The sequence below is a fragment of the Mustela putorius genome, unplaced genomic scaffold (assembly GCF_011764305.1).
Source record: "Mustela putorius furo isolate JIRA1106 unplaced genomic scaffold, ASM1176430v1.1 tig00003972_pilon_pilon_pilon, whole genome shotgun sequence".
Lineage (NCBI taxonomy): Eukaryota > Metazoa > Chordata > Mammalia > Carnivora > Mustelidae > Mustela > Mustela putorius.
Window position 1 is genome coordinate 24,928,799 of NW_025422115.1, and position 18,468 is coordinate 24,947,266.

Sequence of the window (18,468 nt, forward strand, 5' to 3'; positions counted from 1 at the left end):
CCGTCCATCCATCCCCCATCTACCGGTCCATCCGTCCATCCATCCCCCATCTACTGGTCCATCCATCTGTCCATCCCTTCTCCCATTGAGTCCTTCCTTCATCCAACCACTCTTTCATCCATCTTCACAGCCATCCATCTACTCATCCACCCATCCACCCATCCACTGACCCATCCGTCCATCCATCCGACCTTCTGTCCGTCCCTCCATCCATCCCTCCACCATTCATTTCTCCAACCATCCGTCCCTCCATCCATTCCTCTGTCCATCTGTCCATCTGTCCATCCCTCCATCCCTCCCAAGCATCTGTCCATCCACCCGCCCACCCACGCATCCACCCAACCATCCCCCCATCCGGGGAACATCTCTCAAGGGTCTAGCCTGTGTCAGGCCCCGTGGTTGGCAGTAGGCCTGCAATGATAGCATGAGAAGACACGGCCTCACTCTGGGGGAGCGTACATTGTACTGGGGTTAAGAGGCATCAAATCTCCTTGACCTGAAGCCCCTAAGAAAGGCTGGGTCCCCCAACTCTTCAGCAGCCAGACCACAGGCCGAGAGAAGAGGGGGTGTGGGTACTGACCCACCTCTGCGTCCTGCCCCAGAGATGCCCTTGGCGATGGGCCTGTGGCTGCCCTCCTGACTGCCTCTCGGACAGTGGGGGCCAGGGTCAGGGAGAAGGAGATGTAAGGGAAACAGGTTGTCTCGTCAGCTGGTTGGAAAACGAGCTTGTCGTGGAGCCTGAGTATCTAACGGAAATCGTCGTATCCTTTCTGAGGCAGACTGAGGGTTGTGTTTACGGGGCTAGGGAATGTGGAGGAAAACACGCATAGAGACCCCAGAAGCAGGCAGCCGCTGGCATTCAGGCACACTTTGCCGCCGGCTTCCAGACAGGCGATTTCAGGGGTGCCCCCCCGGAAGGCGCTCTCGGGGGCCTTCTCTGAGGCACTGGTGAAATAAGGCCTGGTCGTTCCCACACCAGACACTTACCAGTGCCCCAGTGTCCCCAGACCCTGGGGACGCACGACCCCTCCTCCCTGCCCTCCCCCCACACACACATTTGTCTACCTTCCCAGAGGCACCTGCCCCTTCTAGAATGCCTTGTTCCAGGCATTTCTGCCCCAGGGTGTACAGGGATGCTCAGCCAGTGACTGGGGAGGAGTGAATGTTGCCAGCGAAGGAGCAGGGAAGGGAGAGGGGCTGCGGCATCGCCCACCTGGTCCGGGTCCCTCCGTGCTGCAGTCCGTGTCCCTGATCAGCCGATGACCTGGAGAGCCTCCTCCAACATGGGGGGCTTTGTCTCCAGACGGCCCCACAGAGAGGCCACTTGCTGATGCTGGGGTTCACCTCATTCAAGATTAGACAGATCCATCTGTAATTATCACAGTCGCTTGGAGAAGCCCCTCCTCCTGCGCTTGAGGTGCCCCGCCCCTCCGGAGGTCCCCAGGCGGCTCTGGTGTCCGCTGGAATGTCACACCGTTGCTTCCACGGTTTGGGGAGTGGGGAGCTCTTGGTGGGGCTCCTCTCCTGCCTTCCTTGGGGCTCCAGCGACCCCTGCTGTCCCCAGTATGGGTGTCTTCTCCAGCTGGCTCTTATGGACCTTCTGGACTGAATGAAAGTCTTCATCGTTACCCCTGGGCCGGGCTGCCCTCCCATACCTGCAGCTCTGCATGCCTGGTGAGCCTGGTGGTGAGCCTTCGGGCTACCCCCGGGCGAGACCGCTCAGCTCCTGATGTCAGGACAGCTGCAGAGTCCAGGGCCCGGTGCCGGATGAAGCGGGCCACCCCCATCTGGACTGAGGATTTCAAGGCAGTGACAGCAGAGCATCTGACCACACACGGCCCCTCCCGAGCTTTGGGCCTGCAGGCTGCGTGGTCCCAGGCCGTACCCCGGCCCCGCGTGCCTAGCCTGCAGGCTGTGGCCCTCTTCGAGGATGGGCAGCGCTGGCGGGCTGTACACCAAACCCACTTCGAGGCGGACGCAGCCCCCCGCCCGCCGACTGCCGAGACACCCCTCCCACGCCCAGCGGGAAGGCTCTCCCTTTCACTGTATTTTAATTTCTTGGAAAACCTTGAGCTCCAAAGGAGACCCGCTTTCGGTGTTTCTGGTTAACTGTTTCCCGGCAACATTTCACACCAAAGTCGGCACTGGAAGTCCCGGCTCCCTGGCAAGGACTCCACCGTCCAGCCCGACTCCACCGTCCAGCCGAGACAGCTCAGCCCGGGCGACAGAGGCGCAAGGGGGCGTCTGAAACCGGTGTGGTCTCCGGGGAGTGAGTGTCGCCGGTGTCGTCTCCGGGGAGTGAGTGTCGCCTGCCCCTTTGCTCATGGGCGGGCCAGTCGACCCACCTGGCGCCGAGGCAGCAGCTGGCGTCCTGCCAAGGAACACGGGCCCCGCGTACTGTCACGCACACCCGGTTTCTGTTGGTCCTTCCTGCCCCATGTGACTTCAAGGCCTCACTCAGGACCAGGCTCTGCCTGGAGACGTGTGGCGTCCGCAGCTAGAGGGCTCGGGGACAGGCCCGCCCAGGAAAGCGGGGGTCACGGGCTGGCCGTCCCCTGGGATCTGGGGTGGCATGCTGGGCCTGGGGGCCGAGCCCTGGTCCTCTCCCGGACGCCTGCGGACCACGGCCCCCCCTCACTCCAGCCGGCCCGAGAGGAGGCAGAGAACTTGGCCACAGGTGGTGGGGGGAGGTGGGGGGGAGGTGGGGGGAACGTCCACCCGTCCCTGCACGCTCAGCTCCGTGTCCGGGACTCCAGGTGACCCGCTGGCCTCCGGACAGCGGGCACACCTTCCGTTCCGTCGCCCGCCGCCTCCTGGGGCTCCATCTTGGGAGATGGGAACCCACCACGCCGCCAGGAGTTAAGTGTCCCCGCCGGCTCTGTGAACCGGGAAACGTGCTCCGGGGACTGCCCACCTTAACCCTCAGACCCCTCTCCGACGCGGGGGATGTCTCCCAGGGCCGCCTCCAGCAGCATCACCCCGAGACCAGCTGCAGGGAGACCACGCGGCCGAATCCATTTGCCCCGCTCTGGAGTGAAAGCTCATGCTCCGTCCTTCCGTTCTCTGTCCCGCCGCGGAGAAGACGCCGAGAACTGCCCTGTCTTCCCCAGGGCTGGGAAGCTGCTCCGGGCGGTCTGGACCCAGGCATGAGCCCTCACAGGACGCCCACCAGGGCCTTCGGGGGCAGCTGGGCCAGCCTGCCGGGGCGTTAGCCCTCTCTGCTGCTACCACGCGAGCACAAACCAGCGGCTTAGTGTAGCGCCCGGTCCAGGCTCGTGTGTCCCGGTCCAGGCTCATATGAAACCAAGGTGACCTACCTGCAGGCGTCTGCCTCCTGCCCATCCAGATCCCCTTCCTCGCTGGCCGCCGGCCCGGACCCTCTCACCCCCTCTAACCCCAGCGTTCCCCGGCACGCGGCCCCTCCACTTCCTCCAGCGGCTCTGAATCCTCACTCCCTCCCGGCCCACGACTCCCGGGAGGCCGCCAGCCAGGCCACCGTGTCCCGCCCGGACACTCCCCCCGCATTGGAAACGGAGCCCGATCACGGGGCGACCCCCCATTGCGTCCACATCTGGGGCTCCACGCCCCACGTCCTCAGGCAACTTTGACTCTGTCCCCACCTGAGAGGGAGCAGATGGGCTAGGGACACGGGGCGCTCTGAGACAACCAGCAGCACATCAGTGTTCAAATGCACGAAACAGACAGGGGTCACCTTTGCTTTGCAGGATGATCTCTAGGAGGTTCTTTGAGGATTCCATAAGTAAGACCTGCTACGGAGTCCTGCCACGGCTCTCGTCTTGGGCAAATTTCCAACTCCTCCTGCGCCTCCCTTGGCCCATCCGTAGAGCAGAGATCGGGACGGTACAGCCTCGCGGGTGCTCCCAGAAGCTCAGGCAGTTACCCGACGCGGGCGCCGGGGCCTTGCCCTGCCCTGAACGGGTGTGCGGCCGGTGCTGGCCACGGCAGGAGGCCCCGGCACCCAGCAAAGGTGCTTCCAGGGCCCACGCGGAGTGCTCCGCGGCCCCAGGAGGAAGCTGGTGGCCCGCAGTTAAGACACCAAGCAGCGTGAGCCTCGAAGAGGCAGCAGGTGGCTCCAGTCCCACCCCGCTCCTGTCCCCATGGGGACACGACACCAAGCCCCTGCGCTGGAGTTTCCCTGCCTTGCTCCCATGGTGAGCGGGGACAGGTGTCTGCTCAGAGCATCGCCAGGGTAGGAACTTCCCTTTGCAGGGAGGCGCAGGTTTGCCAGTCCCAGAAGGCGCCCATGACTCCCCTGGTGCCATCTGTCTCCGAAGCAAGGCCGGACCTCCCCCCACCAAGCCCACAGCATGTGCCCCGCCTGAGAGGTGGGTGATGGTGGGGAGCTCAGAGACTTCCCGCAGAAGCCACGGATGTCATGAGAAGTTGGGGGGAGGGGGAGGGGTGCGACGGGAGGAGCCCCGGCCCTCCCCGCCGGGCCGCCGCTGCCCGCCACGGACTGTGCCGACGCCAGCAGCGTCGCTCGGTGAGAAGACACCGCCTCTAACCGTAGTTCACAAGGACCTTTCTTCAGCAGCTTCTTGACCTTCGGGCTGCATTGGACAGGATGAAGGGTGCCCTGGCCGCCACTGGAAGATGGGGGCAGGGCAGGGGCCAAAACAGCGAGGGGCGCGTCACGGCCCTTCCGCTCTGTGCTTGGAGCCGAGGCACCAAGTGTGCGTTCACCTCTGGCACACGGGCTGAGGCCCCCGGGGAACTGGGCTCATCTGTGTCCTTACCCCAACGCAGGCCTCTGGGCTCCCAGAGGAAGCCGGCCTCCAGCTTCTCCTCAAACACGTCAAGGGTAAACTGGCACTCGGGGCCAGGCTGGTGCGGACACCATTGGCCAGAGCGTCCCGGGGCAGGTGTGGGATGCGGCCTCCTCCTCCCCCTTCCCAGAGGCGGGCAGAGCGGCCGTGACACGAGGATCGTGCAGGGCCCCAGCCCGGAGACGCTTCTCACCCCAGGCCTCAAGCGCACGTTCCACTTGCACCCTGGGCGTGGCGCCGTCTTGTGGCGCAGACCTGGAGGTCGAAGTGGGCAGCTGAAGGAGGCGTCCGGGAGAGGCGGGGACAGTCACGGCTCCAGCGCGGGCAGCCCTCGCAGACCGCGCCCCTTCCCAGCCCTCGGTTCTCCCCCACATCCCAGGTCGAGACGCAGGACCCTCCCCAGCCCCCGCTGCTGCCCCCACGCCTCGGCCACCCCGTGTCCCCCGTGCGACCTCACGCCTCTCCCCCTCCCTGCCCGTTCGTCAGGCCACAGCTCGAACGTCACCTCCTCTGCGAGGCCTGCCTGGCCTCCTCCCAGCCCCAGCCGGGCACTGCCAGTTCACCCAACCCCCTGCACCATCGCTTCCTTCTTGGGGTCCCTCTCCCTGCTCCACGAGAAGCCCCGGGGCTGGGTCGGGTCTGGGCCACGAGCAGGGGCCAGCGGGTGGCTGGTACACAGTCATGCTTGAAGACACCGCTTGAGCGAGTGGATGAATGAATGGATGGCGAATGAGTGAATGAACGAAAAATCCAAACAATCGGTGCCTGGGTGGCTCAGCCGGTGAAGCGCCCGACTCCTGGTTTCAGTTCAGGTCGTGACCTCAGGGTCCCGGGTTCGAGCCCCGCGTCGGGCTCTGCGCCCTGTGAAGGGTCTGCGCGCCCCTCTCCCTCCCCCTGCTCCTGCCCTGCTCGCTTCCTCTCGCTCCCAAATGGATAAATAAATCTGTACCAAAAAAAAAAAAAAAAAAAAAAATCCACACATCGAGGGTCCTCTCACAGCCCTTCCCATTTCCTCAGAGGGAGCCCCGAGGCTCAGAAGAGTGTCGTGGCGCGTCCCAGGCCCGGCCCCTGCCAAGACAGTCCCCTGAGGGGCCCAGGCCCTCCCGTCAGCGCCAGCCCAGAGCTGTGGGCCGGCGGGCGCCTGTCCCGGGCCGTCCCCAGGCTGACCGTGTCTGTGCCGCCTTCCAGCTCAGAGCCCACGCGGTGGACATGAACGGCAACAAGGTGGAGAACCCCATCGACCTGTACATCTACGTCATCGACATGAACGACAACCGCCCCGAGTTCATCAACCAGGTCTACAACGGCTCCGTGGACGAGGGCTCCAAGCCAGGTGAGCCCCCGGCCCCCGAGGAGCGGCGAGTGGGGGGGGGCAGCCCGTCGTCAAGGGGGCCCCTGCTCGGGGAGCCGAGACGGCCCCAGGGGCCTCCCCCACCCACGGCGGCGCCCGTTCATCGGGTTACTGCCTCACGCCCGCCGCAGGCCGCGCTCCCCCCCCCCCCGCCCGGGAGCAGGGCCCTGTGTCACGGCCCCGCGATGCAGAGGGGAACGCAGACAGAAGTCAGCAAAAGCAACTACGTAAAGCCCTGTCACGGACCGTGAGGCTAAGAAGGGTCCCAGGGGCGCTGAGAGTCATGGAGGCGCCTGTAGATCAGGGAGGGCCCCTCTGTGGAGGTGACCTGTAGGCCAAGAGCTTGGGTATGACAAGGCTTGGAGAGAAAGTCTGGGGGCGTGGTTGGAGGGGGCGTGGAGAAGGGAAAGGCAGGGGCAGAGGTCCTGGGGCGGGAGACGAGGTCAGAGAGAAGACCCAACATCCAAAGTCACCGGCCCACATTTCCATTTTATTCCAAGCCTCGCAGGAAGCCCACGAGGAAGCCCGACCCCCGCGGCCCCAAGAGGTGAGCCTGCGTACCCGCAGGCCTCAGTTCCCCTCAGAGCTGACCCAAGGGCCGGTCCTCCCCCAGACTTCAGTTTGCCATAAGTGACGTTGGCCACGTGCTCGTGTGCCACGGCCCCCACTAAACCTTCTGCCAGAAGTGGGCCCCCTCCCCGTCCCCCTTAGCAAAGACAGGCCTCAGGTCCCAGGAGGTGGGGGCGGCAGCACCCCAGCTGAGGCTAGCCCAGGCCTGGGGCGCAACGGCAGCCCCTGGGAACGTGGCAGAAATCTAGACGCGCTCAGCCCCCCCGCCCCAGGACTCGGTGTCATAGGTGGGACGTGGGTGTGGACGGGTTTCTGCCCCAGTTCGAGCAGCACAGCCCGGCACGGCTGTCTCCTGCGGGCATGGGCAGCATCCATGCCGGGGCTGGGCAGGTGGAGCCGAGCCGAGCACCCCCCGGGCCTCCAGGAAGAGCCACTGGGAAGCGGATGCGGGTGGCACAGGCAGGTCAGAGCAACGGCCACCACCGCGTGACCTTCAGGTCCTCCGCACTTCAGTGGCGACCCCGCCGGGGCAGCCTGCGAGAACCCCGTCCCCGCAGGGCGCCTGGGCCCCTGGGAAGGCCGGTGGCTCTGGGCACACGGACGTTACAGCACCCGGAGCCTGGAGCCCAGCCGGCTTCCCGCGTCCCCAGGGGCAGTACTGTGCTCGGAGGGGCCGGCCACGGCCACGGTGGGGCGTCCAGGCAAGCGTTTGTCGTCACCGCCCCGCCCGGAGCAGGTTGTCACAGCTCCGTCCCCGGGGCAGCCTTCTCAACAAGGTGAATTGTGTTTTCGATTGATTGTCTCGGAACCACGAGATGCCAGCCAGCCTGGTGTCACTGAAGGGAATGGGAGGTGACATTATTTTGGCCTGCACCTCGGGCAGCTCCTCCCCAAGGTCCCTGAGGAGCAGGGACAGGCGGCCGGCGGGCAAATTAACTCCATGCGGCCGGTCCCTAGGCAGCCGGGGTGGGGGCGTGGGGATCGGGCAATGGGGGGCTTTCTTGTTAACGCGGATACGGCGGGCCTTTGTCCCCACGACCCAGCACACTCTGTGAAGGTGCCCAGATACAACAAATCAAATCTCCCACGTCTTATTCTAAAACAAATCAATAGAGAAAGTCTTCCCAAATGTGTAACCGGCTTTACTCATTAGGAAAACAAAAGCAGCAAATTGCCGTGTTTCCTCAAAATCCTCATAAGCCTTTAAGCCTGGAGATTGGAGCAGCGCCCCCACCCCACCCCACCCCCACCACCGTCCCAGCTCCACAGAGCCACCCGGGATGCACCCGAGCACGGCCCGCAAGCCTGCAAGGCCGTGTGGCTCCCGGGACAGGTCCTCTTTTCCCGTTCCTGCTGTGCCTTTCATAGACTGTTTGCATGAGGTGCAGACTTTCAAGGGACCCGGCTTCTGTCTCTGATCCCGGGACGGTCCTCAGAGCAGAACGGGGACACCACGGCTTGGTATAGCACCAGGGACGGAGCGACACCGTGCTGCCCCCTTGAAAGCCTGGCCAAGACAAGGTGGCCCCAAACAAAGCACGTCGGGGCCTCCCGAGGAGGGGCCTCCGGGGCTCGGAACCAGTCTCCGCCAGGCCTTCCCCTCCGGCAGGGCATCACACGGCGCCTTTGCGGAGTAAGGAAAACCTCTCACCAGAAATTAGTCATTATTCTCTGGCATGACGGGCTGAGGAGGGGTTTCAGGTGCACATTCTAAGGGAAAACAAACAGGAAGATGTAGTCAATATTGACTCACCCAGAAAAAACTTCTAAGGTTAGGGTGGTTCATTTGGGGCAGCGGCGCAGTGACTCAGGGCCGGGGTCCCTGGCAGAGCCCACATCTCGCCCACCCTCTTTTCCCAGCCCCGGTGTCTCTCTGTGGTATGAAATCCTCTCTGTCGCTGCTGGAGGAGACCAGCTCTGAGGGCGTGAGAGCCGTAGGGTGGCCCGTCCCGTTTGGTACAGCCATGGTCATTGAGGTTTGGAGCCAAGAGTGTCCACTACTCTGATCTCAGCTGTTCGATCTCCAGGTTCTCCAAAACCCACCTCAAAACCCCCCTGGGAAAGGCAACACATTGGCTCACGGAACAGCCAAGTCCAGAGACGGGCAGCAGCCTCGGGTGCTGGGGCTGGAGTGGGACGGGCCAGGCCTTGCTTACCTCGGTCCGACTCTCCCCTCTGCTGCCGGCTCGGTCTCAAGGAAGCTGTGGACAAGATGCCTCAGCAGCTGTAGACGCGACCGTGTGCTGCGGACAGCCCTGGGAGAGGGACCGCTTCTTGCTGGAGACCGGCAGGGGCACTGGGAGATCCCCAGGATCCGGCCTGGCTGGTCCCCACAGCCAGGGCATGGCATGGACTGCGAGCCTCCTTCAGGCAGAGAGTCCAGTTCTAGACCCCTCCGATCACAGGGTCTGAGCCTGTGGCTGGCGTGGCTCCCCCAGGGAAAACCGGATCACTGCTCCGGCAAAGGGGGCTGGACACCAGGTAGGAGCAAACAGCAGGTGGGCACCGTACGGGGCTGTAAGGAATAGTAGAGACACCTGCTTCCGCCGGCGGGAACCGTCCTGCACAACCACGTCAGGACAGTGACAGGATGCGAAGCACGGACCTCACTCGCCCGTCAGCCAGCTGACCTGCGTGTGCCACACGGCCGTGTACGTGCGTGCTTCTGTGCCGTCTCACCTCTGACGTACGTTCCCGTGAGCGACTCCCTACGGCCTAAGCACTTTTCTTCTCCCGCTTTGAAGATAAGGGAACAAAGGCATAGAAAGGAGGCCAGGTTTAAACCCAGGCAGTCTGGCTGGAAGCCACAGTGCTAAGCGTGGTACAAACTGCTTCCTCTCTCCGGTCTGTGTCAGGAAGGCATTTGGCCACAAGTCACAGAAAACCCAGCTTGTACCAGGAGGGATTTGGGGAAGAGCTTGAAGCTGTCCAGGCCTCCTCCTCTGGTTTCTCACCTCGTGGTCACAAGGTGGCTGCTGCACCTCCAATTACCGCATCCGCTATCAGGCAGAAGGAAGGAGACGGGAAGAAGAGAAGGCCAGAACGTAGCACGGGCCGTGCCCCACAGAAGAGCACGTTGTATGTGAGAGGGCCTTTCTCTGTATAAACTCCACCCTCAAGGTGTCCATCGTCTGGTTGAGGAACCCAGAAATCTATATGCTACCTATGTGCCAACAAGGGATACAGAGGCACACCCCGGCAAAGGCAGAGAAGCAAACATCCCAGGCCTTTGGGAAAGGAAAGCATTTTCCTACCTCAGGGCCTTTGCACATGCTCTGCCCTCAGCCTGGATGTCCAGGCCCATGGATGCCCCCTCAGCTCACATGTCACCCCTTCAGGTGTCTGCCCTGCTGCTCCCCATCCATCCCCCATTACTCATTGAGTTAGTTCCTTGGTTTGTTGGTCAGCTTGCAGCACTGGGCAGAGATCCTGTGAGCTCTTGTCACCCAGACGAGGGCGGGACTCCATGGACCCCCAACCCTCCCCTGACCCTCTGGAGGCTACCCGGTGCTCGGGACAGGCCTGGAGCTCAGAGCTGCTCGGCCATCAGCCCTCCCAGGCGGGCTTCTTGAACCTCGCAACGAAAGGGTAATATTCCACTGTGATTGTCTTTTAACTAAAAAAGGCTTTAATTGGAATTCCTGATTTCCCTAACCCCTTGTAACTGTGTGAGGGCCTATATTATAAATTTTGAAACTAATGTCACCTTAAAATATGAAATAGCAGAGAAATCTATATGCTGAAGATGAAGTGAGAGAAACCTTCATCGAGATAATGCAGAGTTTTTGCTCAAATAGATTATTCCATCAGTGGCCCATTTATTTATTTTATTTCGGTGCCGGCGGAGGTCTTCCCGAGACGAATGCCACGGACTAGTGCTCAGATGGCGCCAGATACTTGAAAGTCATCTGAATATTAAGAATTTAAATCTTTAGCCTCAGTGATTTGAGCAGAAAGCCAATTATGGGGCTGAATTAGTTTTCAAATTAAACTGCAGTTTAAGGCTTGTGAAATTAATCCTTTAAGGCGGACGGCAGCGCTCGAACATGAATTCCGCGGAGAGCCGACCCTCCGCTCTCTCCCCCGATCCTGCTGGTGCAGCCGGCAAGAGACGCGCCGTACCTCGGATGGCGGGCAGCATCCCACTTAGACACAAACACGATCCCATCTTCTGTTTCATTTGCCAAGAAAAATGGAAACCTCGCTGCTGGCAAGAGAGGCCAGAGGCAGTGCCCAGAGAAAGTCCTGGAAGGATGCTTCGCTCCAGGCCCGGGGAGTGGGGATGCACCTTCACGTGCCGGTGCCTGCAGACGTGAGCAGCTGGTATGAGCGTCTCCTCCGTGCCAGCACACCCGGGACCGCAGCCAGATGGCTCGCACCGATGCAGCGTGGGACACACCGTGTAACGGGGGCTGCTGGGGCTCAAGGCTATGTGTGGGTGCGACCCGGCTGGCCGGAGGAGGTAGGAGAGCCGGGAGCCCACCCTGCAGGCCAGAGCCACACCGTCCAGCCACTCGGGGACAGGCCCGGCTCACGCCCTAGGCACCAGGTCACAGGCAGTTCCTCTGTCCCCCCAGGACCCCACAGGGGATGCCCACCTTCCAGAAGAGGACTCTCAGGCTGTAGGAAGCTCAGTGATGATGCGACGGCGGGGTCTGATCCGGACGGAGCCCTCCCAGGCCCGCCCTGTGCCCAGCTTGGCCTCAGAAGTCATCCAAGGCCAGAGAAAGGCACCTGGTTGCAAAGGTCTCTCGACTCGTGCCTTGTTAGCCAGGGGTCAGCTGCCCCCACCTCAGCCCCAGCTTAATCCCGGTATCGGATACAATGGTGTCCCCCCAGATTTGGGTCCCCCGAGAACCTCGGAATGCGGCCATACTGAGAAACAGGACCTTTGCAGACATAATTAGTTAGGACGAGCTCTGAGCCACTAGGACTGTGATGCTTTTAAGAAGGAGAGGTTAGCACCAACTGAGGCTGACGCCTTGATTTTAGACACCTCCGGTCTCCAGAACGGAGAGATGATAAAGTTCTCTTGCTTCGAGCTGTGCCCTTGGCCCGGCACACTTTCCCAGCCCTCTCGCACCTGCCCTGTGCCAAGGGAAGACCACCCACCCTGCCCGAGCCTTTAGGAGGGTTACAAGGTCATGGCCATCAGCCACTGCCGGTCAGGGCCCTAGCTCTAGGGCTGGGCATGGGGTTCATCCCCCCAAACCCCAGCACGGAAGGGTGCAGAGGAGGCCGCAGAGACTACCGCAGGCTGTGAGGACCGCCGGGCCTCGGGGAAAAGAACACCGTGGCCAAAGCCGGGACAGGAGTCTGAACAGGAAACCGTCGTGTGTCGGGGCAGACAGCGGCAAAGGAACCCACAGCTCAGGGCCCCGGGCAGGGTGCAACCCCGGTCAGAACCTGGCCCCAGGTCAGCACACGCGTGAGGTCTGACCACGCGCAGACAGGAAGGGAGGCCGCCCCTCCCCGAAGGCCCTCCAGGCTCTCAGCAGGAAATTCCTCCTGCGTCTTCCCTCTCCGCTGGCCCCAGCTCTGCCCCGGGACCCTGGAAGCTCTTATTTCGTCTCTGCTGTTCCACAGACCTGGTCCCTTTCCCACGCGCGGCAGGGAGCCCCAGTGACACGCGTTGGCCCCTTGACCACGGAATGGTGGCACAGCCGGCCTTTCAGAATCGCTCCTTCTTGGGAGAAACCGAGTCGTGATGTAGGCTCTAAACACAAAACCACGTCTTCTGTTTCTCAGTTGCCTTTTTTCTTAGTTTCCTTTTTTTTTTTTTTTTTTTTTATTTTCTGATAATCAAGTGAGAGCCTCTGAAGGACCCATGGAGGATACAGAGAGAATCCCACAGGGACACCACAGCGCCCGCGAGGGCCCGCCCGCCACACGCCCTCTGGCCTCCCCTCCTTTGCATAAGCGCGTTGTTGCTCTAGAGGCTGGGGTCACGCGGAACCGTCTAGAGGCCCCGTTCTCTTCCAGCGAGTCGCACATCTGTCATGAACATTTCAAATACCGTTAACAACATTTTAATGGCTTCACGCTAGTCCGTGATCGCGAGGTTATGATAGCATCATAATTTATTTAAGCAACACCCGCTATCCTGTGGTTAATATCGTCTATTTACCGATTGTGCCCGTGGCTTGTCCACACCACCGGACGGGGGCCTCCCAGGTCAGGGGGTTTCCACGTGAGGTTCGTATTGGAGATCGCTAGAGGCGCGCACGCCAAGTGCAGCCGAAGCAGAGCCCCCACAGCCTTCGGTCCCCTGACAGTGACGCGGACGAGAGCAAAGCCCACCCCAGGAGCTCTGCTTCTCCAGAGCCGTGTAAGAGCATCGAGTGGGAAAGGGGCTGCTAGGCTATGCACGGAGCGGGCTGCGGGCTTGGCCCAGTGGCAGGTGGGCATCCCAAGTCACTGGCTGGAGGCCCACTTCTCTGGCCGGTCCTGAGTCAAAGCCGGGATAAAAACTGGGGAAGCTCTCAGCTACTGATCAAGTCCCCACAGTTCTGGGCCAATGGTTGTGGGATGACTGTTTGGCTTCCTGGATTGTTACTAGAGATAGAGGGTCTGACTTCCTCCAGGCCTGACCTGCAGGGAGCTGCTACCTCCCCCAGTGGTTCCCGCAGGCGGTGGGCGGCCCCCGGGCTGGTTCCTGCGGGCGGTGGGATAGAGTTCTGTCTGCGCCCCGGTTGGCTGCCGGGAGGTGTGTGTTCCGTCTCTCAGTCACGTCTTGGCAGAACCACAGCACAATATCCCAGCCAGGATGTTGGAGTTGACAAAATCAAGATACAGAATGTTCCATCCCGGGGAGGGGGGGCCCTCATGCCAGGATTTAACAGTCACACCCACCCGCGCACCAGGGACTCCGTTCATCTGCTTTGCACGCAGACGTGCGATGCTGAACATGGTGCTTGGCCCGCGGTAGATATTTAATAAATATCTGTGGAGGATTTGGGGCTTTGCTCTCAGGATCCGAGCCAGCACGGTGGCTGGGGGCACAGACCAATCCTCTGTCGCACGTCGGTGATTCTCCCACAGGATGAATTCCTAGAGGCGGATTTGTCAGGTGGACACGCGTTCAAGGCATTTGGGTCTAGACGGCGAACCACCCCGAAGCAGAGGCCGTGAGCTGCTTAGACGCTGTGGGGGGTGGGGGTGCCCCTTCCCGTATTTCCCTGCCGGTCTCCAGCGTTGTTATTTTTAGAGTGTTTGCCTTTCTGGAACGTGAAAATGCCTGACTTTCATTTCTTGGATCAGTAATAAAGTTGTTGTTGTTGTTTCAAAGAGAAGGAGCCAGACGTGTGTCCGCGGTAAAGTTTTGAGAATCAGGCTCGGCGGCGGGAGCCTGAGCCGAGCGGCCGCAGCCGGTGCGTCGGGCGGGGGGTCCCCGCCGGCTTTTCCGCCGTTGTACCTACTGATGGTTTCCCGTGACGACGCGCCAGTCTCCACGGGTGGGTTTCATTTCTGCAATCAGAAAAGAATTTCTGGAAGTCTCTCGTTTGGTTTTTTTAAAAGCAGACTCCTGAAGGCAGCAAACAAGCTGGATGCCTGCACGTAAGGCGATGTTGGGACGAGCCCAAAACTGAACGACCAGTCTTGCTGCTGGTCATTCAGACCCGAGTCCCGCACACCCAGGACCCAAGGGTGTCTGGAGGGACGCAGGCTGACTGGGCGGGCTCTGGAGACCAAGAGCCTCGGCCACATCCAGCCTGCACACACTCTGCCTCCAGAACTTGCTCTTCGAAGGCCCCAAATTTGATGCTGAGCCTGAGATTCTAAAGCTTTGGGAATACTCCCCCACCCTGAAACTGATTCCCCGGTTTGCCAGTCGGGGACTGTGGGAGCAGGGACCTCATCAAGGAGCTCATGAGGAAGTTGAGGTCCAGCTGAAATGGGGTTTCTGGATGCGTACAGCCCCTCCCCCGAGCTGTACAGTTGAAACCCGAAGCCCAGTTCAGCCCAAGCTTCAGACAGCAGCTCCCAAGAAAGGATTGCATCAGGGCAGGTGTCCACACTCCCCATGCCCCTGCAGGGCCCCGGAAAGCACGTTGCTCTGGAGCTGGGAACTGAGCTAAAAACACTTGCTCAGCACAAGGACCTCCAGGCCCAAGACTCCAGTGGATCAAGGCAGACTCAGAACACTGGGTTGCAAGTGACAAAAACTCAAACTAAAACGGCATAAGGTGCAAAGGGAGGTCATGGGCTCGATTATACAAAAAGTCTATAGGGTACCTTCCCCCTAATTTTGCCATTGGCCTAAAATTGTTCTTTTAAAAAAAAAAAAAAAGTCTGCTTATTTAAAAATCTTTAGGTAATAGCTTCAGGTGCAGCTTGATCCAGGGGCTTCCTAGGGAGAAGCTGTCACCGGAGTCCCTCTAGAGGCTCTGAGACGGCCCTGTCCTTCAGCCCTTTCATTTGTGGCCAGAAAGTGACCATCGTCCCCAGCCTCACTCACTGACCCTGGCAGACCCAATGGCAGGCACAGCATGTTGGAGTCCCAGAAATCCCAGCAAACGTGGTTATTGCTGACTGTGATGGATAAGGTGCCTGTAGCTAAACTGATCACTGTGGCTAGGGGGAGGATGTGCTGACCCAACCAGGGCCTCGCAAGGCAGGGAAGGGACACCACGGGACCTGCAGGTGCCGCCCGCAGAGGGTGGGGCCGTCCTAGTGCTAGTGCCACCACAGAGCCCAGCCCTGTGCATGGTCGGGGAAACAGACACTGAGCTGTGGGGCGGCTCTGGGGCGCAGACAGCCACGTGTCCCACAGGCACCCCTGCACGTAGGCTACCCACCCCTGCATTGCGCACAGCCTCCCCTGCGGGGACTCCTGTCAGCTCCTTTTCTGCGCGTCCCTCAAGCACGTACTCCCGCCTTCCGGAGAGCCGCCCCATGCCCGACCCTGCTCCTTCTCCAGGAGCCTCCGCGTCCCTGCCGCACCACACCCCACGTGCGCTCCGCGGAGCCCCGGCAAACCCTGACAGCCGGGTCTTGAGCCGTGTGGCTCGGGGAGAGGGCGCCGCATTCGCAGTTGGAAAAGCTGATCCCGCGGCCGGCGGCGCTCTTCCCTCCTCTCTGGGCCAGTCCCGATGCTCTGGACCTTGAGCTCTGGAAGGTTCCCCTTGGGGAAGTAGGGGCGGCGGGTTTGCTTTCTAGCCCCCCCTCCAACAATGTGGGCTGTGGGAAGGGTGCGCGGTGACCCCATCCCCCGAGAGACCCGGATGGGCTGGCGAGGTCCGCCCGGGGGTGTGCGCGGAGGCGACGGCGGACACAGCAGATGCTCCCATCTGAGATGCATTCTCTGTCCCAGGCACCTATGTGATGACCGTCACGGCCAATGACGCAGACGACAGCACCACGGCCAACGGGATGGTGCGGTACCGCATCGTGACCCAAACCCCGCAGAGCCCATCCCAGAACATGTTCACCATCAACAGCGAGACAGGGGACATTGTGACCGTGGCAGCTGGCCTGGACCGAGAGGTGAGGGGGGGCCTTGTGGGGGCCGGGGGAGGGTGGCCTGGCCCCTGCAGCCCATGTGGGAGACGCTGACCCCAGCCCAGGCTGGGTCCCCCGGAGGCCTGTCTCCTGCAGCGCCTGGCCCGGAGAAAAGAGCTCAACAAAGCCGTTCCTAAGCGTTCAGCGCAGCCCTTTGAGCGAATCCAGGAGCAGGTCCTACACACGGTTTCCCAGCAGGCGCGGCTGGCGTGAGTGGGGCCGAGGTCCGACCCTTGTGCTGTTCAGGAGGCGACCACAGCGGGGTCCTGGGTTTGGGGGCCGTTAGCGACTGTCTGGGAGCATGAGGACGCACCCCTGCCTGGAACACCCGTACTGCGTCCGACGCTGGTGTTCCCGCCCTGATGACACGGGACACACAGACGGGCGGCACTTTCCACTCGGGCCAGGAACTGTCAGAGCCAAAGTGACTTATCTGGTGCCATGGACAAGGGCTTCCCAGCTTCACCGGCACCTGTGTTGTACCCCCTTCTCTCACCCCATCCGTGTGGACCCCAGTGTCCACCCCACCCAGCGCCAGACCCTCAGGAGAAGGCAGGGTGAGGAGGCTTTGCTGCGGCGGCGGCCGGAGAGGCGTTTACTCACCGAGTGCAGGGCCGTGCCCAGGCACCGGGCCACATGTTCCCATCTGGGTCAATGACACTGTCCTAGTCACCTGCCTCCGGAACCCCCAGAAGGGTCAGCAGCAGCTCCGGTGAAGGCCCCCGGAGGGCGGCTCTGAGCGCTCTCACTTCCCAGAGGAGTGTCATCTCTCCTGCCTCTGTGCCTCCGTGGCGGCCTCCTGCCTGCGTGGTGACCAGAGGCCGGTCTGCTCTAAAGACTGCATGAGTCAGTTTACCCTTGAAAGTACTTGACTCCTCCCAGCACTGGGAGGAGACCCTGGCTGAGCTCGGAGCAAACAAGTTGTGCTTCTCACTCCCCTGCTCGGGGTTCGTTTACAGAGCCCTTGGCCACACTCATCAAACAAGTTGTGCTTCTCACTCCCCTGCTCGGGGTTCGTTTGCAGAGCCCTTGGCCACACTCATCTTGATGCCCTTCTGCTTCTCCTCCCCAGAAGCATTGCAGGACTTAGCACCTGGGTCTGGGCGACCTCACCTTGATCCGGGGGCCCAGAGCCGGGACCTTGCCGAGTGTGGGTTTCCAGAGCCCAGCTGCGGCAAGCTGTCACTCCCCAGACTGATTCCCCACACCTGGTGATCCTGGCAGGTTTGGAGATGGGGGCACCAAACACTTCGAGTGTAGACCTCACCCCTGACAAAGCTGCCCCCATCTGCACCTTCCAGATAAATGCCAGGGGGTAGCATGGGAAGTGCCACCCCTGCCACCAGCCCACCCTGTGAAGGCAGCAGGTGCTCTTCTTGGCATTCCTCAATTGTAGGGGGCAGTTGGCGGCGGGTCCGGGGGCAGAAGCGTCACACGAGAGAGAATTTATGCAACCTCGTGGCTCAGCACACTGCAGGGTGACCCTCGCCAGCAGCCTGGTCATGAACACATTAGGGGGACACCAGAACCCCAGCCTCAGTGCCCTCTGAGAAATGGGCACAGAGATGCCAGCCTGGAGGGCTCAGCAGAGGGGAGGCATGGGCCCTGGTGGTGGGTGAGGACTGGTGGGGAGGCTCGCCGGGCGGCTCCCGATCAACCGGGTCAGACATATTCTTGGCCCAGTGTTGGTGGAGATGTGCAAGAGGGAGGGGACAGGAACTCGGGCTCCGTGGGTGACTGGGGGACCTCCCAGGGGCCAGGGTAAGCGCCTGCCGCGGCCAGACCAGGCCCTGCAGTCGGGGACTGGACAAGGGACTGCTCCCCCAGCTCCCAGAAGGCTGCTGCCATCAGCTGGGGCGGTGGGCCGCAGCCTGTGACGGACGCTGCGCGGAAGGCCGTCAGAGAGGTCCGAACAGGAACAAACACGCCGCGTCCTCCTTCCTTGTTTAGCAAATCCCGACCAAGGTGCTGAGTGAGGCGCAGGCGACAGAGAGCTGGGGAGACGGGCCGCTCCCCGCCGAGGCCGCGGGGGCTGGGGGTGGGAGCAGAACCGAAATGAAGGTGCCGCAGGTGGCGCAGGGGCTCGCCCGCACAAAGTCATGTGCTGATGAGATGCTCTCACAATGGAGAAATCAGGGGAGGCTTCTCAGAGGAGGTGACCTTGCTCTGAACCTTGGGGGCTGGTAGAACTGGTCCTATTTGTTGCCCTTTGGGAGGAATGACCGGCACCCACTTCTCCCGAGGGACGGGCAGCACACA

The 18,468-nt window shown here is 61.6% G+C and overlaps 1 protein-coding gene across 1 annotated transcript in view; it reads left to right on the forward strand.

Moving 5' to 3' along the window:
- CDH4 (cadherin 4) overlaps positions 1-18,468 on the forward strand; it is a 508,726-nt gene that overhangs the window by 450,799 nt on the left and 39,459 nt on the right. The window contains exons 6-7 of the mRNA XM_045070576.1: positions 5,976-6,120; positions 16,022-16,194. Of these exons, the coding sequence (XP_044926511.1) occupies positions 5,976-6,120; positions 16,022-16,194 (318 nt within the window). The remainder of the gene's footprint in view (positions 1-5,975; positions 6,121-16,021; positions 16,195-18,468) is intronic.